Source organism: Tetrao urogallus (genome assembly GCF_951394365.1).
Source record: "Tetrao urogallus genome assembly, chromosome: 18".
NCBI lineage: Eukaryota > Metazoa > Chordata > Aves > Galliformes > Phasianidae > Tetrao > Tetrao urogallus.
Genome location: NC_136831.1, coordinates 827,419 through 851,285, shown reverse-complemented (window position 1 = coordinate 851,285; position 23,867 = coordinate 827,419). Strand labels below are relative to the sequence as shown.

At 46.9% G+C, this 23,867-nt stretch overlaps 2 protein-coding genes across 2 annotated transcripts; one reads left to right on the top strand and one right to left on the bottom strand.

The window, feature by feature from the left end:
* Positions 1 to 516: 516 nt before the first annotated feature.
* On the top strand, positions 517 to 1,494 carry TOB1 (transducer of ERBB2, 1; the record flags this gene model as incomplete). The annotated part of the gene is made up of 1 exon (XM_079544196.1): positions 517 to 1,494. The coding sequence occupies one exon, from the start codon at positions 517 to 519 to the stop codon at positions 1,492 to 1,494; it is 978 nt and encodes a 325-aa protein (XP_079400322.1).
* A 17,864-nt stretch (positions 1,495 to 19,358) lies between these two features.
* WFIKKN2 (WAP, follistatin/kazal, immunoglobulin, kunitz and netrin domain containing 2) lies at positions 19,359 to 23,198 on the bottom strand (the record flags this gene model as incomplete). The annotated part of the gene is made up of 2 exons (XM_079544447.1): positions 19,359 to 20,870; positions 22,998 to 23,198. 2 exons carry the CDS (start codon positions 23,196 to 23,198, stop codon positions 19,359 to 19,361), a joined length of 1,713 nt encoding a protein of 570 aa, XP_079400573.1.
* Between the last annotated feature and the right edge of the window lie 669 nt (positions 23,199 to 23,867).

Genomic DNA, 23,867 nt, shown 5'->3' with positions numbered 1-23,867 from the left:
TGAATTTTGCAGCTGAGCACTATAAATCAGCCAAGTGCGGGTTGGTAATTGAACCCTTGACAGACCTGGCAGTCCTGTGATGTCTTAAGAATTACACTTGCTGCTTTGTGAATAACTAAACTGCAAGCTCATGTTATTTTGAAATGCCCCATGTTGCGTATGTAAACACATGCCTGGTGCACCTTCTGCAGGGCTGCTTGTAAGTCATACCGAACGTAGCTGACACCCTCAGCTTTTGCAGGCACAAGCATAAATAGTTTGTGGGTTTTTTCACTTAAAACATCACCTGTTTTATGCAGAAAGTGAAGCTGAAAGAATAGGCCTTGAACCTTGATCTTATCTTTCCTTATTTGGATGTGTTTGCTTTTGTTTTTTCTTAAAGGAACAAGAGCACTCAAGGTGAAGGATAATAATCAACTAGCATCAGCACTTTGAAGGAAATTTTGTTTCCCTGTGGCATCTTGAACACTTTCTTCGTGTTTTGAAACAGACTTACACCTTTGTGGCATAGCAGCTATGCAGCTTGAAATCCAAGTAGCACTCAATTTTATTATTTCATATTTGTACAATAAGCTTCCCAGACGACGTGTCAACATTTTTGGTGAAGAGCTTGAAAGACTTCTTAAGAAGAAGTATGAAGGGCACTGGTATCCAGAAAAGCCATACAAAGGATCAGGGTTTAGATGTATACACATAGGGGAGAAAGTGGACCCGGTCATAGAACAAGCATCCAAAGAGAGTGGTTTGGACATTGATGATGTTCGTGGCAACTTGCCTCAGGATCTTAGTGTTTGGATTGACCCGTTTGAGGTTTCATACCAAATTGGTGAAAAGGGACCAGTGAAAGTGCTTTATGTGGATGATAATGAAAATGGATGTGAGTTGGATAAGGAAATCAAGAACAGCTTTAACCCAGAGGCCCAGGTGTTCATGCCAATTAGTGACCCAGCATCTTCAGTGTCTAGTTCTCCTTCTCCTCCCTTTGGTCACTCTGCTGCTGTGAGCCCAACTTTCATGCCCCGCTCCACTCAGCCTTTAACCTTCACCACTGCCACATTTGCTGCCACCAAGTTTGGCTCGACCAAAATGAAGAATAGCGGCCGTAGCAACAAGGTCGCCCGCACTTCTCCCACCAACCTTGGCTTGAATGTCAATGACCTGCTGAAGCAGAAAGCCCTTTCCTCCTCCATGCACTCTCTCTACGGGCTTGGCTTAGGCAATCAGCAGCAGCAGCAGCAACAGCAGAAGACTTCTGCCCTTTCTCCTAATGCCAAGGAGTTTATTTTCCCCAACATGCAGGGTCAAGGTAGCGCCGGTAGCGTGTTTCCTGGTGACAGCCCCCTTAACCTCAGTCCTCTCCAGTACAGTAATGCCTTTGATATGTTTGCAGCCTATGGAGGTCTAAATGAAAAGTCTTTTGTGGATGGCTTGAATTTTAGCTTAAACAACATGCAGTATTCTAACCAGCAATTTCAGCCAGTTATGGCTAACTAAAAATAAAACAGAAGTGACATCCAAGTGAATACTATTGTACAAGTAAAAATGCACGTACCCAAGGGTGTATCTTTTTTTCCACCTCTTGAGATATTTTTTTTTTTAAGGCTTGTAGTATGAATACATTCAAGCTTGGTTAGAGAAATACAACATGCATCATTTTTTCATTTGCCAACCAAGCACAAAATTATTTTATACTGACTGTACATTAAAAAATATACTCTCAAAATATGGCCTCTTACAGTATTTAAGATATAGCAAGGACATGGCTAATTTTTTGTGTGTATATATATATATGCACGCAAACATATGTATATATATATTAAAAAATTGGCACTAGTAAGTGGGTTTATTGGTCTTTTTCTAATTGTATAATTTAATTTAGTACAAAGTTTGTAAAATATCAGAGTATATATATTGTTTCTACAACATGGTATTGCATTTATATCTTTTTACTACAGTGATCTGTGACAGCTGCAGCAGCTTCATGTTGTATTTTTTTTACTGAAATTGTAAGATATCCATCTTAAAGACATCGATTCTAAAAAAAAATAAAAAGTTGTGTACAGAATATTCCTTAGTGGTGGAATCAAAAATGTACGAAATATTTGCTTTTTTCAAAAGAAACACAAATTGTATTTTCTGTTAAAAGTTTAAAGATTTTTGCTATATATTATGGAAGAAAATGTAATCGTAAATATTAATTTTGTACCTACATTGTGCAATACTTGAAAAAAGGTATAAAAGTATTTTGAGTCAGTGTCTTACATGTTAAGAGGGACTGAAATAGTTTATATTAAGTTTGTATTAAAATCCTTTAAAATTACTTGGCTGCTGTGGTCTGTGCTGCTGCTGTGCTGAAGGTCGCGGTGCTGCGTTGCTGTGTGCCCAGCGCTCGTGGTGCAGCACAAGGAGCGATGGAGGGGCTCCACATTGGTGCACCACAGTGATGGTTGCATCCTGAGACGCTTCTGACAGCGCTGCCTGATGAACCGCTTGCCTGCGACTGAGCAAATGTTTGCTTGTTTTCTGTGGCTTGCTGAAGTCAAAAGGCGGTGAGTTGTTTTTGCCTTGAGAGTTCAGACTACGAGCGGTGTGAGTGCGGAGTTGCTGGGCGATGTGAGCTGTCTGGAAGGTACTCAGGTGATTCAGTGAAGCTCGCTTTCTGTGTAAGCAGTGGATTTGAGCTATTATCTCGGCAGGTCCCAGACAATGCATCAGCGTTCTGGTTCTGTACCGGGGATGAGTAACTCAGCTCAGCTGAATAGAAGTGCTGATGTACGGTTACTGCGCTCATTGTAAACTTCCATCTTATATGCCTCTATTAAAATGAGAAATGTAATGCAACTAGAGTGTGGCAATCTAAGGTTTTTGTTCTAGTGGATTTCACCAACTTGAACTTCGTAGGTTTTCAAAACATGAACGTGAGTGGGAGGACGAAGAACTCAGAAGGTGACAAAAACCAGATTTTCCGTGGCATCCCTTTCTCTTTTCTGTCTTTTTGACAAATGCTGTTCCTTGCTAACAGATGTTGTCATGGGGAAGAGAAACTTGCTTACTTAATGCCGAACTCTTAACCAGCAACTTGTTTTCCATCCCAGTTCCAGTTGTACGAAGAGAAGATGTGTGCTCGGTGGGTTGTGCTTTGGCTCACAGCAAGGAATTCTGAGCTACAAAAGGAGCACGGTATTAAAATTGTCTGAACTTTACGGTTCTGAAATCGGTGTTTGAGAATGCAGATCATCCTTTGCTTGTCTGATGCACTTGCTTTTGTGAAAGGCGTGAGTTGTCCCAGCGCCAGCCCTGTGCCACACACACCCCCACCCAGTTTGGTGGGAGTCGAACAGAGACTTGGTGGAAATAACCTGGCGCTGTGAGGAGGAGCGTATTTCTACAGCACTGAGGTCTTTGCTTTGGCCAGAGTGAAGCTGTGAGAAGTATTGCTCTAGCAAATGGATGGGTTGGAGGTGTGAGGCTGACCATGCCGTCAATTTGTAATGCCATGACAACCAATTCCAAAGCAATAGTGGAGTGAACGTTTTTTTAGGCATTCATCTGTCTGCTGCTTTTTATTGAGTTTGCCATCTGGTTTATCTTTTCTCTGACGGCACATCAGTGGGCAGAGCTGTACTTAAAAGCGTTATCACTAATTTTAAGTGTGTGCTTTTGCTTCTAAAAGGCCCCTGAGCCGTGTGTAATTTTTGAAAATACTGAAACATGCAGAATGTTTGATTTGTGTGTTACTCTGTTTATATGACTAAAGTTTAAGGCTCCTATAAGTTCAGTAATCACAGTGTAGAAATCGCTAACCTGGCAAAGAGGTTGAGCAGCTGTGATGGTGGAGGCTGTGTTCTGTAATTATATTCCTGTGATTTAAGCTAAGATCATTTGTTTTAAAGGCCATCCAGCAGTACTACCCTCTTCTGATTTGTTCACTGTCACCATCACCAGCTCTGCAGTGAAGGCAGTCGTTGCTGGGAGAAAACTCTGGAAAAAAAAGATGCTTATTATTTTTTATGTGACTGCATACAGCAGCACCTCATAATATAAAGCAGATCTTAACAAGCAGGTTTTTGTCCTTCTTGGGTTGTTTATGGTGCTTTGCAAGGAGACAATCTGGAGAAAAAGCATTTGGTGTTCTTGTAGAATGCAAATAACATTTTTAATGTGTTCTCCTTCTCCTTCTAGAAATTAAAGCTTTTACTGTTTTCTGTTCAGTCCACTTCATCCGTTTATTTATCACCTTTTACTAAAGCTTAGTGCTGAACTTGTTAGCTCAAACATGGACTTTGCAGCATACTGTTCTAAACGAGTGTCCAGTCTCGTTTGATTTGCATGCACCCAGTGTTCTGTTCCTGCAGCCGTGCTCTCAGGTAAGCGCATTGGCTTTCAGAGAAAGGGCCTCAATGGAGTGAAGGTGAAAGAAGGAAGCATTGCTCAGTTGTGCGAGTTCTCTTGTGTTTTCTCTTGTGAGCATGCAGTTTGCTTCCTTACAATTGCAGGTGCCAGTTAAACCTCAGAAGATGTCTTTTATTTGCAGTGAAGAAAAGGCGATGCTGTAAGTACGCGTCTCCCATAGCGCATCCTGTCTCTTCGCTCAGAGTCTGCAGCACGAGCTTCAAAAACCGATCCCTACAACGATCTGAGGTAGCAGTAGTGTTCTGCTTCACTTCTGAACCAGAAGCAGACCTGACTGCAGCCATGTCAGTGTCAGAGCGGCTGCAGGCCCACATTTACGGCAGCACAGCCACCTCCTCCAGTAGTTACTGCTCACACCTATCTTTAGTGTAGATCTCTTCAAACATGCAAGGCGGAATTTTCAAGGTATTTCTGCTGGTTTTATAAAATGTCAAAATCAGTAGTTACCGGGGTTTGTTTTCTCCCACTGTCCGGTTATTTTGTTAAAATGTCCATTCTTCCTCTCTTAATTAAACGGAGCGCAAAGCCTAAAATAATAATTATTAAATCTGCCAGATTTGTGGAATTTGACAGACCTAAGCCATGCCTGCTACCCTACGAAGACAAAGTTACAACTGCAGTGAAGGTTGTACTAATTTGCTTTTCCATTTAAGATTTTTTAAACAATCATGCTACATTAAAACAAGGTTAGTGTTCGAGCGTTGGTGTAGCCATTGATGAGGGGTGGCCACACATTCATTTGTAAGGCTGACTCAGTTCAGCACAAGTTGATTACTTTTGAACATTGTAATGGGGGAATCTGAAATTGAGTTCAGGGTCTGCTTGGCACGGTGGGGCAGGGAGGGCTTGACAGCTACGGTCTGGGCTGCGTTTGTTGTGTGGATGAATGACAGAGCTCACTCTGGATCTCGTTGTAGTAGCCAAAATTAAATGATGTGATTGTTTTCATGAGGGAGAGCCGGTTCACGGGTCAAGTTCACAGCGCATCGTGCTTCATTGCCACGCCATGTTCTCCACGTTCCACCTGCGGCGGTGAACCCGGAGGCCATGGGCTGGCCTGGCATTGCAGTCTCGGTGAGTGCAGGTTTTTGTGGTTCTCTCAGCTTCAAGCAAAGAGTCACAACTTACACAAACTGTAGTTCGAGTCACAAAAGGATCATTCCCTGCTCTTCACCATGCAAAATCAGCAGGCTCTGGAGCATTGCTGGTACCATCTTGCTGCAGGCCACAGGCAGATGCTCGCCCAGCAGCAGCATGGCTCTGTGCTCCCCTGCACCACAAACACAGTGGCCTGCGACAGCAAACCGTCCTGCTGCGCTTCGGAAATATCAAGTAACCAAACAACTAGTTGTTAAATCAGCTCTTTCAGTCGGCATGGGATCAAACCAGAGTTCATTCACTGAGCTCGTGCCCCAGACTGTTCTATTAACTTTCAGTAATAAATACCCCAGAGTTTGTGTTGGTAGTTTTGGAGCAGATGAAGCAAACCGACGGTTCAGCATTCTTTTTTCTACCATCAGCAAGTTGATTTAAATTGAGTGTACAGAGTTGGCTCCGTTCCTCTCATGAGCTGCATAAAAAGTTTGCTAAATTGAAGTGCCAGAGCAGTAAAATCCTGCTGAAGGGACTGTTTCCAAAGCTCTGCGAGAGGCATGGTTAAACTGTTACTGTGGCAGCGTGTGTGTGACTTTTGTCCTCTTGGCTTTATTTTAGTGAAGGTAGTAAGGAGTTTCGCCTCGCAGAAGGGAAAAAGCATTAAGGCTTCAGGAACATAAACCATGTTCTCCTTGGCACTGCGAGTTCTTTACCTCACAGACAAAATATGATCAGTGTGCGCAACAAATAGCAGGTGTAAAATATTTTTAGAAAAACCTTGGCATACAGTGCAGACGTCCCCTACCCCCATCCTTTATTCTGTCATCTTTTGTTTGTTGAAAACAAAACATCAGTGGCTGCAGTTTTGAGGGAACTCGCTGTAGTTTTTATTCGGTAATTGAGCGCTTCAGAGGCCTAAAATCAGAGATCCTCTGCTCCTCTGAGAGCAGAGGCACCATTATGTTCAAACAGGCTGCCAGCCCTGTGCCCTCATGGAGCTCATTGAGCTGCATTCCGTGTTCCCCTTAGCTTAAAGATTACCCATAGCATAAAACAAAAGAGATCTCTGGGAATGCAGTGCCTTAATTATGGTTTAGTACCTTCTTGGAGAAGCTTCTTTGAGAGGGGTGATAGCAGTAAGATTAATGCAATCGAGAACAACCCTGGAAACACACCTTTTTTCCTTGTCAGAATATAATAATTCCTGCAATGTGATGGAAAGTGCAGCAGCAGTAGAGAGGGGCACAATCCTAGGCTGCAGCAAATGAGGACAAGCCCAACTGCAGCAGCCCTGGATGCAGAAACAGAGGAAGAAAAACTGCTTGCCTTTGGAAGGCCTCAGGTATGCAGGTATCTCCAGTGAGATCCCCTTACCTCCACTGCCAGCACTTAGATGAGGGCTGCAAAGGAGGAGATCCTGGCTCCATTCCTTCCGGTCACTCGGGTACAGTGCATGCACTGAGCTCCCCTGGGCTGGCTCCACTTCACTATATAAAAAGACAGCATAAGGAACTACTGAATGTCAGAATGCAGTTAATTACATTCCATTCTTGCAGTCTTATTAAACTGGGTGAAATTGCTGCTTGGACAGCCGTGCCCAACAGTACAACAGCCTGGCAGGTTGCAGTCCTGTCGGTGGGAACAAGAGGTGGCAGCTCAGGAGGAATGTGGTACAACGGATGACAATTTGGGCACCCGCATTTCAGTTCTGACTCTGGGTGAGTCATTGCCCTTTTCTGTGCTGGTTTCCTTCTCTGTCACCATTGAAATTCAAGTTAGATATTTGCTGGCTATTGCTGCCTTTTTGTTGTCAATTCTGCTGAACTTTATCCGATTTCTGTGTGCCACAGGAGCATCTGAGGTTGACCTGTCACTCCCCCAGTTCTACTGCCTTTAGCTGAGTCTTCTCTGTTGTACAGTTCAGTTAAGGTATGTGACCTTCCACTTAGAAGTAAGGCATGCGTATACAAGTAAAACACTTAATTCTCATTGTCCATGCTCTGGAGTTTGGTTCACCCACCATTGGAGCAGAAAGCCTCAAGAGCTGTGAGATCTCACATTCCAACTATTGTGATTCTTTAAAAGAATTTCTGTGGGTGTTTCTATAGATATAGAAGTATATATTCCTCCAGTACAAATCATGTGAAAATGTTACACCAGCCTACTCACTGAAGTTGCTGCTGGTCAAAATTAGGCTTGCATACAGATTTTACAAACTAAAACAAATTCCCCTTTGATTTTCAATAGACCATAATGTTAAGCATCCTGCACGCAAGCACAGAGATGGGACGACCGGGTTCTGCTGCTGGCTGTGAACTCTGGGCAGTCTGCAGCAGATTGATTCAGCCTTGCCAGAAGTGTTTTCTGTACTTCTGAGCCACAGCTGAGCTTTAGCTCCCTGCTGACTCTCAGATGCTGTAGCTTATTTCTGCAGCTTATTTCTGAAGCCAACAGGTTCTCAGTCCGTCTGCATCTCTCAGTATTGGCCAGGTGTAAAGAGCACCTCGGTTTGGCAGTTTAGTGGGAAGAGTGCAGATCTTCCTGATTCGGTTGAAAACGTTAATGCCTGGGGCAGTTACCTGCCCTGCAGGTGCTCTGTGAATCCCATGGTGTAGTGATTAACTGCTTTGAGCCAGAGATCATATTTTGGTTGAGAACAACTGAATTTCATTCTTGCACAATACAGAACAGTGTTCTCGATTTGGGTCTTCTAGAAAGTTACAGTGCTGTCCTTAAAGACTTCTGTCAGTGTTGTCAAACCGAGTCACTGGAGAAGCTCCAATCCAGGCCTCCAAGCGTATTTTAGGAGTTATGAGCTAACTATAAATAATAATCAACCTTGCACCACATCAGCTCATCTTCTGGGTATAAATGTAAATAAATTTGAGAAACGTCAAGCTGTTCTATGCAATGCTACAAAAAGACTTCATTGTTAAGTGAAAGTTTAGATCCATAGGAAGTCACGGGCTCACAGAATGGATGTGGATGAACTCATGAGTGCTGGCAGTTAATCGCAGCTGCTTAACTGAATCAGATCTCTGAGGGACACTGAGTGACTGGGGCCACCGCCGCCCTTCTGTCTGCTGCTCTCCTGTACTGCTGTGCAGTTTGCATTGCAGATCCAGCGGTTGGTAACCAACCCAAACTGACTCCTACAAAATGGGAAAGGACAGAAACACACAGAGACAGATCAGCCACCGGGTCTCTGACCTCTCACTCCTAACCTTTAAGGAAGCTCTCCAGAACTTCAAAAGACATCTGAGTACTAGAATTCCTGACTCTAGGATATAAAAATCACACAGATCCTGCTTGCATATTACACTATAATTTTTGCTATTGCCAGTCATCCCAAGGCAATAATTATTCTCATCTCTCTCGCCCCCACTCCGTGCCATAAATGACATTATCAGCTGTCCTCTGGTGAGTATCCTCCCTTTGATCAACAGGAACCAATCGTTCTTTCTCCCAAATTGCCTAATTCATTAATATAATGAAGTCTAACTCAGAACAATTATTCTCAACCTGTATTTAGCTCTAAGGTTATTGCTTCTATTTCAGACCCAAGGAAGCCTGATGTGCCTGAAAGCATTTTTCCAAGTGTGCCAGCTGCCCTAATGAATGATGTCCCGGCTCCTTGCCCTTGTTCACTTTCATCTGGCACTGTCCTTCCTACAACAGGTGCTGCACCATTGTCCCTATTCCTGCTCAGCTGAGCCTACAAACAAAGGCATAGCCTTGATGAGTTAGTGGAGGTAATGTTAGCCCAGTTAACAGAAGTGTAAGCACCATGTGAAATTTGGTGCCCAAAGTAAGTGAAACGTAGGCTCTAGATCTCATCTTCACTATTCAGGTTTCTTTCAGTGTTCTGCAGTACAACCTCTCTCATCCATTTGATATTCCTAGATCCTTTCCTCAGTTTTTCATTCTACTTTCCTGCAAGATCTTCCTTAAAATTTATTTTTCCCAGTTTCCTTCCCAAACCAAGCCTACTCCCCACTCAGCTTGTCTGAGGTCTCTGCCTCACCACGTATAATTTGCAGTGCATTATCTGATTGAGACTGTAATCTCTTCAGGGCAGGGCTGGCTCTCTCTGTACTCACAGTTCCCTTTGCTGCTCTCTGAGGTTGAATAAAAAGGACAGAAATAGAAGAGTGTACAGACACTCCCAAATAAATCGTGTATTTTGTCAGCTGTTTTCAGGAAGCAAATTAAAGACTGATTTTTATTAGCAACCTGGTTTACACTGCATCACAGGAGGCTTGAGAAGAAGTAGGTGCTTCAGGCAAAGCAAGCTCCTTTACAAACAATTTGTGGAACCTATTAGTCTAAGAATACCCACACTTACTGAGAAGATGATGCTCCATCACTGCAGCTCAGCACAGGAGGAGGAAACCATGCTCACCTCCAGGACGGTCTAGAGGGGGAAACCTTCAGCACGTGAGGTGTTTCTGCCTTTAGCCACCAGTGACACTTTTCCTCACCCACAGGTAGTGTGCTCTGTGTACACTGCATTGTACATTGGTCAGAGATCTCTGGGTTTGGAGTTTTGCTGCCAGCACAAATGAACTCTGCGTACTTGAATATCTTCCCAGTGAAATCAGAAAGCGAGCAACGTGGAGGTGGAGATGGGGACCATGAACCCTTGGTGTGACTTTCCCAAAGCACTCGGAGCTAGAGCTTTGACATTGCCTATTTTCCGAGGAGCCCCAGGGACATTTAACACCTGTTTGCCCTTCCCAGTCCCCGGGTTATGTTGGCCTGAGCAAAGGAGTAGGAGAAGGGCTCCTGCTTTTCTGGCTCCCAGCTGCTTTCTGGGAGCACCTAGCTGTTCTCAGGTGCCCAGCTTTCAGTGGCTTTGGTGAGCTTTTCCGTGGGGCGCTGTTCTCTTGGACACATTGGTCTCTCATCAGATATGGAAAAACATACTTGCTTTCTGCTAGCACTTAGTCATCTAGACAGAATGGGCTTGTTTTCCTCGAGGAAGCTTAGGATCACATAACTCTTACAGGCGCAGGGGAAAACATCCGTAGATGTCGGGATTAGTCATATAACTGCCACAGATATCCTCACCCGGAGCCGCCGCTTCCCTCCCCATGAGCACTGCTGGGCTGCAGCCCGTATCAGATTCCCAGCCTTCCCCATCACGGTGTGTATCTGGGCAGGCTGGAAAAAGACAGGCGGGTCGTTCGCTCTTTGACCCATACAACAACCTCTGATTGATTAGGATGGGCTTAAACTGGGGATGGCTGCTTCGTGGGGCTGTTGTACGGGGCGCTGGTGGAGCAGGAGGACACAGAAGCAGCTGTTGGGAGAACAAGATGGCAGCATGAATCTGAATGGGGTGTACAAGATGGCAGCACAAATCCGTGTGGGGAGAACAAGATGGCATGGATCTGCTCTGTGGGGCAAGCCGGGAGGTGCTGAGCAGGTAACCAACCTGCACAAGCTAAGGGCGCCACATCAGCTCCTGCTTTGCAAAACAATGAGTTGCTCATAAATTACAAATCAAAAGAGATTTTTTTTTTTTTTTTTTTTGGTAGTTATGTTTGCAAAAATGCGCTTGTGTTCGGAATTGCTGTATGCAAACCTGAAAGCACCTGAGCTCGAGGCTGTAGGGCTGTGGAGCAGAGCTGGCTGCACTGCACCATGCAAACAAACTGGTGTTTTTAAAGCAGACCCAGAAGAGTCTGCAAATGCATTTATTTGAGCAAGCAACCCAACTGCTGCTACCAGCGATGCGTTTGCAGAGCAATTGTGTGTTTGCTGAGCTCACAGGCCAATGAGTTCTGTGTATGTTACATGGTTTGCACAAATCAATATGTAGAGTATGCACACATGCCCACATCTGGAAGGAAGACAGGGATTTGAATAGTGACCTACTTAGCACCTGGCACTGCCTGGATCTTCAGGGCAAAAATATAATATTTTCCTTCTTTTTAATGAACTGCTAGGTTTTGTTAGGCAGGCTGCAGCAATGCATGTTTCATGGGGCTTTTGACTCCTGCAGGACGCAGATAGGGCAGGAGCTGGGCTTGGAGTGGCCTCACTTACCTGGGCCGGGGGGGCTTCATGTCCCACACACAGCAGCACAGCTGCCCACTGCCAAGGGCACAGCAGTGCCTTTCCATTCCAGCTGTGGAAATAGGAAAAGAGAGCTTTATCCAGGAAACAAAACCACCCCAGCAGTAGAAATAGACAAGGGCTTCAGCCTGCAGCATGCCGTGGTGTGGGGGGTTGTTTTCAGAGCTTCATGGAGAACCGGAGGTTTTAGGGCTCCCTGTGAAGAACCCGGGGCTTTGGTGGAGTGAGGCTGGAGGAGCTGTGTTACCCCAGCACCACTCAGGAGCAGCTCCACGCTGCACTCACTGCACAGGGAAAGGTGGGCCAAAGTCTTACGACCTCCCAGTGCCCAAAGGCTCAAACCCGTGACAGAAGGCTCATAGGACAATTACAAAAAAACAAAAAAAAGGGAGAAATGGGGGAAAAAAATACCTGACACTTGTCTTCTCTCCAGATTACAACTGTAACAACACGTGAGCCAAAATAATTCTGCAAAAGGTGTTCTCAGGAGTGGATTTTTTTTCCAGTGAATGTATACATAAATAATAGTAATGAGAAAACGTGTGTGTGTGTGTTCTACAAAACAAAGGAAAATTTTCTTCATCTTGAAGCCCATGGACAGTGAACAATTTGTGAACAAGAGGAGCAGCTCCATCGATCTTACACTGCATTTGTTACAAACCATTTGCTCATGTGTAAACCCTCCTGCCAGGGCATAAACAGCAAATCCTCCCTCCATTTTTCTCCACTGAAAAATTACTTTCAGTAAACATGGAGAGCAGCATCAGTGAGCAACAGGCGCAGTGGGTGTGGGGATGGCTGCAGTCCTGGAGCTGAGATTGCGGTGGAGCAGCTGCTGGCTGCGGGCTTCCTGCATGCACACGGGGCAGAGCTCCTTGCATGGCAGGAAAACAAAAGCCAAGCCTAAAAGGCCATTTTGCAAAACCCCCTTCCTCCCCAGCACACCTACAGTGAGCAAGCGAACTGCCACTACTCCTATGGAATAATTGAAGCATCTCATCCAAAGAAACCTCTCTCTTTTTTAAAGCTCACAGCAAGTCCCTAGATGGCAACACTGCTCTTTCTGACCCTGGTGTAGTACTGTGAGCTTTGCCGTGGCTGACGGATCTCCTAAAGCTCCTGCTTTGGAGATTATGTGATTAAGTGATACCTTAAACTTCCATTCACAAACGAAAATGGGAATAAGAGAATGCATTTAATGCTGGTGGGGGCAAAGAGCAGCTTAACGCTGGGGTCCCTGGAGGCCTCTGCAGTCTGATGGCAAATTGGAAGAAGAACTGAAGCACCCAAGGGTTGATTCAGGCAGGTGCAAGAGATTGGATGTGAGGAAGGAGTCTCAGGTTGTGATGAGGGAGGTTTAGATTGGGCGTTAGGAAGAACTTAACGAGAGAGCGGGGAGGCACTGGGACGGGCTGCCTGAGGAAGCGATGTGAAGGTCTTTTCCAATTTCATGTCTCTTCCTGGAGAAAGAGTTATCAGAGACCTTGGTGATGAGGACACCTTTGGTGTAAGTCTCATTTTGCACCTGTGGAAGTGGAAAGCCGTTACCTTTTGGCGCTCAGTCTTTGTGCGTTGGCCATGACTCTGTGGGTCCATGAGGCTGCACTCAGTCTCCCCCTGCAGCAGCTCTGTGTCTGTAGTGAGCAGAAAAGGCAGCCCTTGCTTTGTGCCAGAGATGAGATCCTTTTGGCCATCTCCTGACCGGGTGACTTCTTGAGCGGGCACAGTGGAAACTGAACTGCAAACATTATAATCAAATTGGAGTTTCCTCCTGAGTTGATTACCTAAGTCGCATACATCTGTTAGCTACAAGAAACAACAGCAGAAACTGAGAGTCTGATTGCAATATTCACTTTTCGGATGATCTGCAGGTCAAGTATTACTCACTGAAGAGATCCATGAGTAATTTTGAATAACTGGACAAATATATTTAGAAACCAAGCAATCTGCAAACAGGGAGACGAAAAGTGCCAAATAAATTATACATTGCGTCCTTTTCTTGCAGCTCTGGAGATGGATTTGATTGCCTTATCACATCCTGACCACATCCATTTTCCCCGATAAGCCTCAGTCCATCCAGCTGTATCTCCAGGCAGCCAGGGACAGAAGCAGCGACGTGACCCAGCTCTGCAGGGTCTGCTTTCCCCTCGGAAACTCTGAATTACACGGCAAAGCTTCTGCGGAACAGTTAAATTCAGCAGGGCGAGGCCAACTGACCCCAACGGGGGAGAACCTTTCACCCCGGGAAGCGTCGGCCGGGGCTGCAGGCAGCGATCCCGCAGCGCGATCCCGCACGCCATCTCGCGTCCGGCCGGGGAGCAGCCGCGGCTCCCGGTTTGCGGCCCCTCCGGCGTCACCTCGGTGCCGGGACGTGAGGAGTTTTCACTTTGAGCCACAAGTAGCGCGCAGATGGGAAAAGGTGGCTGTGCGAGAGCCGGGGTGCCGCTCGCCGGGGCGCGGTGGGAGCAGCTGCTCGGGTTTGGCTCCTGTAATTACATTCCTGTGGTCGGATGCTGCCGAGCAGAGCTGGGCTCTGCCCTGTGTGCTGAGGTGGGGACCCAGAATACAGAGAGTAGCAAATCTGGGGAATCTCAGTCCCAAATTTGATGATGGATCAGCCAGGTCTCAGACGAGGATAGATTGCTTGAAGGTATCACAGCAGTGCAGTTAGGACTCATTTTTCCACCCAGTGTAGATTATTAAGCAATATTCTATTTCATCTGCTGTTCTGTCATCCTGCTGCCGGGTATTACGATATCCTGCAGCTTATCATGCAGTGTCCTTGCAGCCAGCTTCCCTTTTTGCAGCCCCAAATATCTTGTACAGCAGCAGAGCTGGTAACCAGCCTCTCCAGTCCCTTTTTCCAACCACTCACATGAAGCAGCCCTGGCCACCATGCAGGGCTCCGTGGGGCACCGCCGATGGATTCCCCGATGAAAAGCTGACCTTCTATTCTCACCCCTGTCCTGTGTTAACCAGTCCTGGACTCAGGAGACTGCCTCTCGTCTTGCTGCAAGGCAGCCACTTTGCCTTAACCTTTCAGGGTGAGAACTTCCCCTGGAGCCTTACAGAAATCGACGTCAGCTCCATCAAGCCGAATCATTCCTGTGGTGGCTTCAAGGAAAGCTCTGCAGCATCTCTTTGCCCTGCTGACATCTGCAGACTCTTCCTCTCTGTATCACACTCTGGTCAGCCTGGTGACTTTTACTGTCTCTTACCCTTTTTACCAGACTTGCTGAGTTTTGGTGCCCAGTCCCTAGGAACTGAACCCCAAATTAGCCGTGTCTGTGCCACCCCCAGCCCTCCGCTGCTGCAGCAGACTGAAGCAAAGGTTATCTGCTGCAGTTAATAGTTAAGCAATTTCTTACTTTTACCCTTGGGTGAATACCATCTGATTCTGGAGATTTATGACTGTTGCTTTTCTATTTATTTCAAGCAGTAGAGGAAGTGATGTCCTTTGCACGTGTTACAATGCCCACTTTGGTCTGAGTGCGCTAGGAGCGGAGCAAAGGAGGGAGAGAAGCTACAAACTTCTGAAGGGGCAGCTCTTTTTTAATACAATCCAACCACCACGTTGCTGTGCCAGCTTAAGGTGCAGAGATGCTCCCCTTCCTCTCTCTTTTCCTCATTCTCTCTTTTTCCAGCCTCCTCCTTTCTGTCTGCGTTTCTGGCCATCACTGACAAATGAGGGGGTGAGAACTTGCGCTGTGAGTCCTTAAGCAGCGCTCGGTGCTGGCCCAAGGAGAGCTGGCTGAGGGGAGGCTGCGACAGGCAGAGAGTGAAATGCCACCACTGGGGTTTGCTGGCTGAAATCCAAACAGCCTTTGAAAGACTTTCCATTCCGTTTCCAAACTCTCAAGTCTGAATGTCTTATCATTTGCTGAGCCATAAATAGCTGTGAACTGAGCAGGCTGGGCTGCTTTTGGAGCTGATAGTTACGTCCAATAATGCCACAGCGTTATCTTCATATCCCACTGGTGTTTGCATTGTAGATCAGGAGCCCAGGCTGGCTTTTTTGTTTTTTTCCCAAAGATTTAAAGAGCTGGCGGGACATTTATTCAGTTGTGCAACCTCCATTCAGAGTACTTCTCAGGCCCTGGACACGGGACTCATTTTTTGTCCTGTGACAGCAGCTGTAAATCTATAAGGCAGCTGGAGGTCACTTATAGTCAATAAGTAACCAGAGCTCATGAAGGGAAAACACAAAATATTTGGTATAAAAACATGGGCTCCACATTCACAGCTCCCACCCTGGGCGATGTCCTCACAGCTGAAGAGCAGCAAAGGGCTCTCATGGACTCCAGAAGCCCCCAGCACTCATGATGGGGATATCCACTCTGGCCATACTCTTTTCCTAGCAATTGTCTAATACTGAGAATTCCTTGCTCTGCACACACCACGTGAATTACAGCAATGTGGGGCAGGAGGTGCTTCAAGTGGGGGCAGTGGTGCCCATCTGGTGCCAGCTGAGGCCCATGGCAGGCACAAGTTCTTGCAGGAGCCCCTGATTTGCTTCCAAACAACTGTGAGCTAAGCTCTTAAATACCTCTGCCATCTGAATCACACCCCAGTGGTGTCACCATCTCTGTTCCTACTTCTGGAGCTGATCACCCACCAAAGCTTCCGCCTGACCTCGTCCCCAGCCCTTGCAATGAGAATATTTCCTCCTTCCCAGTTTCCTCTTTCTCTTGACCTCAGCCACTCTGGGTTTGTGTTGATGCCACCTCCTACCTCTGTGTAGCTGCCCTGCCACCCGTCCCTCATGCCAGCCGGGACCTGCACTCTGGGTGTGCTGTCACAAGCTGCTCACCATCACTTTTTTGCTGTTATTCTGTCCTTCTAATAGAGCTTGGCTGTGCAGATGGTTTGCGCAATAACCTGTGACTCATTTTCAGATCCATATGCTGGATGGATTCCATCTTGCTTTAGCCGCAGGGTTTGCTGATTGTTGTGTTACACTTTTCACTTTCAGACTGGGAAGTGGGCAAGCGGCTCTGCGTGCTCCCGATCTACCAGCACCTCCTGCTCCATCCCTCAGCCCCGGGGGGGACCCCGGTGGTCTCCATCTCTGTGGTCCTCTGTCCCTGCATGTCTCCATCGCTGGGCACCCTCCTGCTGCAAAGCTTGGTGTGGGTTGTGGGACCTGCAGGCCTTCCCCCACAAGGCACTGGTCCAGGCGATGTGGGTCAGTGGGTCCTGCCCACCTCCTGGGCCAGGAGAGACACACAGGCTTTTCCTTTTCTCCCATGTGTTCAATACAAATGGGCGTTCCCCTTCAAATTTCTGACAACCTTAGGATCACCTTGAGACGTGCGCCCAGGGAGCAGGATGGACAAGGGAGTGTGAGCAATGCGAGAGAGATTTTCTGATCAGCAGCCACACACAGGCACCCATTAGCCTTGCTAGGGCTATAACAACACCCTGTAGTGCTTGGCCCTGTGCGTGTACTTTCCACAGCTGGAGGACTGGTCAGACTTGAATTTTAGGCTTCTTAAGGATTTATGAAGAGGCGGAACTAAAATTTTAGCTTGGAGTGGTGAGCTAAGATCTCCAAGGTCAGGAGGTAGAGAGGATCTGGTTGGGGCAGCCCTGTGCCATGGGACAGCCAGGGACTGAGTTCCCTCTGCATGTGTCGCCCATGGCACGGCTCCTCCTGCCTCAGGGTCGTGCAGTTTGGAATGCACGTGTGAGCCCAGGCTTAGGCACAGCGCCGTGCTCACTGGAAAAGCCACGAAGGGGCACTTTTTGCTCTCAGAAATTCTGGAACAACTGGGTGCGCATCTCCAGAGCCTCTCTAACACTCCCACTCCCATCCTTCAGCTTTTGGAAGAAAGAACCGTACAAAGTCAATCTTTATTAAAGCTCTGTCCCCCAGGGCCTCAGCGTTGGAAGGTATGGCAAGAGCTCACCACTTCCTACTGCTTCCCTGGGAAATGACAGATGCCACAACCCAGGCTGATCTGGCAGGGCTGCCCACAGCTGGGGGACACAGGGCTGGCAGCGCTCGGCTCCGGAGAGCAGCCCTCAGCAGAACACAAATGTTATGAATCTTGAACTGGGATTTTTTTCACATGCACTTCAGAAAGATGCAATAGAAAAAATAAGCAGGTGTTTACCTGACCAGCAATCTGATCCAGGCTCCCCTTCCTCCCCCCCAGCCTCTTCTGACATTGTACAGGTAAGCACAGACTTACATCTGCTCCTGCTGCTGGTGTGTTCTGAATGCAACCCAGGCCCAGGCCACCAGAAGAGCCCATCCTGGGGACCCTGACCATAGCATGGCTGCTGGGCACAAAACCCTTTAGGAAAACAGGAGATGGGCTCCACCTTTACCTCCTCAGTTTACCCTCCCTGCTCTCCGATTCCCTTCCCAGCCCTGAGATGCCCTCACGCCGCAGTGGGGCACATTGGGCAACGAGGTGACCCAACCCAACCAGGAGGTGCCACGGATAAGACTCACCGTGCAGCTCTCCCCTCTTTGCCAGATGGGATATTCCCCATCGGAGGAAGGACTTTTTCCAGGAACAGCCTTTTCTTTATTTAAGGATTTTTGCATAGGCAAAAGTTACACGTTTTGGGCATGCAAATGTCAAAATGAGGACACACACACTCACACCCACAGCTCGCGCTGTCTCTCAGGCTTTTTATTCATGCACATGACTCTGTGCAAAACGTTTTCGGCAGCTTGAAAGTGTGCCCTAAAATGATCAGATTGATAAATGCCTTTAAAGCGTCCGCTGCGTGTCTGTGCAGCCCTTCACTGCCTTCATGACTGCACACAAAATGCATTCTGCAGACTGTGTGGCACTTTCCTATTTTGAACTTCATTCTGGCTGCTTTTATTTTGCTTTCCCAACTACAGAAACAGGCTTTCAGATGAAATTAAGCAATACATCGCTGCATGCGATGCTGCAAATGTAAAGGATTTTCAAAAGCATGACAGCTGGCAGCACAGAGCCAGCTCCTTGCCTGGAGTTTGCATGAGACAGACGACGTGCTGATTAAAACAAAAATAGGAAAGTGCAATAGAGTAAGAGTGTTTGCTGACATTGCTATGATAGAAAAGTAATTTCAGGGGTGAGATTGTGCCTTGGCCTTTTGCATGGACCTGCTGTCCTGCATTTCAGATCTGGGGAGTTCCTCTGTGGGAATTTTCTCAAATGAGGATTACTAGACAGGCAGCAGATGCCATTCAGAAATGAGGTACAATGCAAAGGATAACAGCTAGGAATTAGAATAAGGAAGCTGATAGTGCATAGATTGGTTAGATTTGCACAATTGTAAATACAGACAATAATTTACAGGCTTTTCTCTTGAAATATATTAGTGCTGCTACGAGAAGGCAAGAGTATGACTTATTTATAACAACTTACCATCACATTTCCATACTGTAAATGAGACAGATTAAGTTGATATTATATATTACTTAGCTGTGTATCAATTAGCTACACGAATGCTATGAATTCCGTCATATATGATAGAAGCTATATAAAAATTGTATAATTACTGCAGTGAGTCATCTAGTTAAATGGCATTCCTATATGGACAAATTTATTTCAATGCAAGATTAATAGCCTTTTGCTGCTGTTTTATGTGCTTGCCAAAGACCATACTACATTGTTGCTAAGCATCATTAATGGATTAAAATAAGGGTTCTGCATAATTCCTACAGTGTATCTTCAAGCAGCTTGTTTAGTTTGTGCACTAGCCTAGCCCTTGTTAGCCCTACGTAACACACAGGTCTGGAAGGCTGACATGTGTGAAAGAGGTTAATGCAATCCTAGAAACTCTTTCAGAAGCTCACAGGTTTTCTTGTGGATGACTTCACGGAGTTTCCGGACGCGCCGGATGCTGGAGGTGCCCACAAAGCTGTCTGGCTGTAGGACAGCCATGCCGTTGTGGACATCTCCCATGATGATGAGCTGACCGTCCACCGTGGTCATGTTGGGACACGGGCAGCTCCAGTCCATGTTGAAGAGCGTTATTTCCAGGGGTTCCTTCCCCAGGAACTTTAATCCCATTTTTTCATCTTTGAGAATCTCCTCCACTGTCACCAGCGCATGTCCTGAGTCCTGGTCTTCGGTCAGTTCAGTGATGCGGCCCAGGATCACAAAGTCGCTTTTGCAGAAGCTCGTCACCAGCTTCTGGCGCGGCTTGCAAGCTTTGCAGTGCGTGTTCTTTGGGAAGGGGCACATCTCTTCGCAGGCCTCCCTGCTCTCAAAGTTGTTCTCGTTACCTCCACACCCACCATAAATGAAGGACTGGCACTGCTTTGTCAAGCTGTTGTAGGCCCATCGGGGCTCGTAGGCTTTGCAGTGACCTTGGAGGGCTGGTAGGTTGCAAATGTTGATTGGGCCGTTCATGCACGTTAACATACAGTTCTCATAGGTCTCAAAGTGGTTGAGGTTGCTGTTACAGTTCCCGTAAATGAAAGTGAAGCAGTTGTTTTTCTTTGCGTCATAATACCACCTGGTCTGCTCTTCTCCACAGTCTTCGCTGTCTGGTTGCTTCAGGCACTCATCGGTTGGAAAGTGTGTTCTGTTCTGGGCAGCTTCTTTGGATGCGGGTTCTCCTTTGATGACGGACAGTGGGAAATCAGCCCTGAGAAGGCCGCCGCTGTTTCTGGCAGTGCAGGTGTAGATACCCGCGTCTTGCAGCTGGGTGTTGTAGATGACCAGCTGGGCTATGTTAGTGACCACAACGTTCCCTCTGACGTGATTTGGCTTCATAATGACTTTTTCTTTCCCCTCAACCTGCTTCTCCCACGTAATTTCCGGCTTGGGTCTCCCTGTAACATCACAGAGGAAGCTGACAGTCTCTCCCACATAGACTGACTGATGGACGGGGTTGTTCACCAATGCCGGTGGCAAGATATCGATGATCGTCGTCTCGGAATAGGCCGTAGTAGGGCGAGCTGTTGTTTCTGGTGGGATTGGGCTGGTGTTTGGCCAGGTGAGATGGTATCGACAGGTGACTACGTTCAAAGTAATGCCTTTTATGCAAGCTTCTGCATCCATGTAACACTTGTTGTAGTAGGTGAGCCCGTCAGAAGCACAGGTGAAGCTGGGCTCCTTCTCACACCTGTCCTTGCACTTGCAGACAGGCTGCCCGTCCCAGATGTCGCACTCTGAGCCTTGCTGGATGCACATGAAGCGGTCGCAGGTGGCCTCTTTGGGCATCCCCACCGGCCCTTTCTTCCCCTTGACATCCATGTACCGAGCCGCCACGCAACTCTTCGTCCCGCAGACATTGGGGCAGCACTTCTCGAAGGTCTCACATTCCTGCAGGGAAAGAAAGCAACCTGCTCGTTACTGGGGACAGAGCTAAGACCTCTTTAGGGACTCAACAAGCAGAAAGCCCAGAAACTTTCGAGGCTTCAAGTTCAGTGGACCCAGTTTTGCCACAGAGATCCGTGGTCCAAACCTCAGAGTCCTCGCCAGCAACGTGTCACCCTCTCCAGCAGCTCCCAGGAGGAGGCTCAGCATGCGGGGGTTTGCAAAGGTCTCCGAGAGAAGCCTCTAGAGAAGAGAATGCATTGCTACTTCTTAAACATCGTCAGTCTCTCCTAGAGTCACATGGATTCCTTGACTGCAGAGCTAACAACCCCCCTTCGGCACTCTCCGAAATGCCCGAGGACAAGCCTTGAGAAACAAGAGCGGATGGAAAGACTTATCATATGGCTGTGGGCAGTAATCCGTCTTATTTTCCAGAAAAGTATGTAAAGTATTATTTGAATTCCCCGAGACTAACAGCCTGCTTCTGGGGGTGAAACTGCCAAGGATTTGTAATTGTTCACATTGTAGAGGAAATAATAGAATATTTCAAAAGTAAGAGAATTCTTGCTCCCAAAATAATTTTTCTATGGTGTTTAGAAAAACAAACCCCAAACAGCTCGTTATGGCTTCTCTGTCCTATTTTAGCCCTGTGTTCAAATGCAGCATCGCTCTTCTGATGATTTATTAGCCACCGTCAGCTCTAAATTGTGGTTAATTTTAGCAGGATTTTTGTCTTTTGTACAGAAAAGGTATTTGATTTGTGTGCACTGACACGCAGCTGTCGGTATGGATTACTTTAAGTGACCAAGAACCTTGCTACACACCAGGGCACACTTCCAGTGTGTGTTAAACCTCCACAACCCCCCTGAAATCCACCAAATTTCTCTGTAAGTGAGAACAGCGTGTTTTTTAAGCTGCCAAACTAAATAGCTTCCCTTGAGTGCAGTATGCTTTCCTTATTGGGAAAAAAGATGACCTAATAACACAGCTCTTTCCCCATTTCCAGCTGCACACTGCTAGGTTTCAGAAGGAAAGTTGCAAAATGGTTTCAGATGAGGTTAAGGAGCACAGTTTAGCAAAGCCTGTGGCTCTGTCTGTTTGCCTGCAGAGCACTGCACACAAGTCCCCAGGTCTCTGCAGGCACACGAGGCTAAATGAGCATTTTTATCCAGTGACTTCCAGCTTTCAGTAAATTATTAAAACAATATCATCTGCTGCCACTGCTTCTGGGTTTTTACAAGGCTTTTAATATTCATTGCTGCACCTGGTAGTTGAAATAAAGAAGGCTTAATTGAGAAGGGCAAAAGTAGAAAGAATACTTTCATTCATAGCACATGGGATCCGTGGAGCAAATCTCTTTGTTCACTTGATGACCGGCCTTTTTCCCCTCTTTTTTTTCCCCCTGCTTTCAGCGCTGCAGAAACAACACGGCCATGGAGCACGGACACAGCGACTCCTTCCTGCCTGGTACGTGCGCTGTCAGCCTGCTCTGGGCTGCAGGAGCTTTGCTGTTGCTGTAAGAGGCAGGAAGAGCAGGTATTGTCAGATGCCAGCTTGAGCTGCAGCGCTGACAGGTTGAAAAATGCGTTTTAGGGTTGTGAGTTAAGCACATTTAGAGCTGGGAGCATCATAGAGAACATCTGCTTGGTCATTTTAACCGCGCTCCTGTTCTGCACGCCAAGCATGCTTTGTGTTTCAAGTGCAGCAAAGGCTGACAACTTACGTGTTAAATCAGATGATTTCATACACAGCTCCCCACAGGAGTATTAAGCACTGATGATGGCTACCAACAACAAAGAACATTGTGACGCTGCAAAATACTGCGGATCGACCCCACGGCACACCGAGTTCCAGAGTATCAAATTCTGATGTTTCTTTTGACAAGAAAGCAAGAAAAATGATCCAACAGAATGAGCTCTGTACCCACACCAGCACAAGTGACAGCTGTCACACACCTGCTCGCCTCGCTGATAATTTGTCAGACCCTGTCTATCACACACAGGTCACGGGTCAATTAAATACGTGTGCTGTCTGAATTCAGTCCGGCGCGGCGCCGCTGCTCTGCTGCCTGCAGCAAACACCAACAAAACCCACCGCCCGCCACGCACGGATGTGCAGAAGCGCATCACTCACCAGGTCGGCTTCGCACTCCCTCTTGCAAGTGCTCTGCGCGTCTACCCACAGGTTGGGGTTCATGTCATTGGGGCATATCCCCGCGTGCGAGTACCGGATCGGGGGCAAAGCTCTCCCTTGCAGAGAGACCTCCAGAAGCAACAGGACACTGCTCTTCCCCAGCAAGATCCACATCCACCGCGTGAACAACACCAACACCATCTCAGAACCTCTCCTGGGCAGCGGCAATGACCAAGCTGGAGGCAGCGCCTGTCTGCCTGGGGGGCTGCTTTTGGTCAGCCTTAAATTTTCGAGGAACCCGAGTGCACCTGATGTCTGTAAAAGCTTCAGCAAGCTCCTTTGCTGCCTGTCCTGCTTGAGCAGCTTGGTTTGGACCTCATTGGATTAAAGGTCCTAGGAAGTCACCCCTTATTTTAAGAGAAATGCTAATAGTCTGAGCAGCGTTAGCCCTATTTATACCCTGCCTCTGTTAACAAGTCAGAAAAAGTAAACTTGATTTCTTTGACAGGCACACGCTTCCTATGTCCTGGTGGCAGTCAGACAGATTTGTTGCAAGAAAAAAAGCTGGAAAGAGTTTAAAAGGCTGGAACTGGCACGGTGGGACCCCTGCATGTTTCTGAATGCAGGGAGGCCTTCTTAACCCCTTTAGACCTAAAGTACTTCCCTATGCTAAGAATGGCATTTACTTCTGAAAGAGTACTTGTCTGAATAACAGGGACCCGCGATCAGGGGATTTCCCCACGGCAAGGGGCTGCACAATCACTCGCTAAAAGGAACCAGTAATAGGATTGAAGCAATTAAAGCTAGAATATCATATTTTAACCCAGTTAAGTAGGGAAGAAATAACTTATTTAAACTTAGGATCTGCAA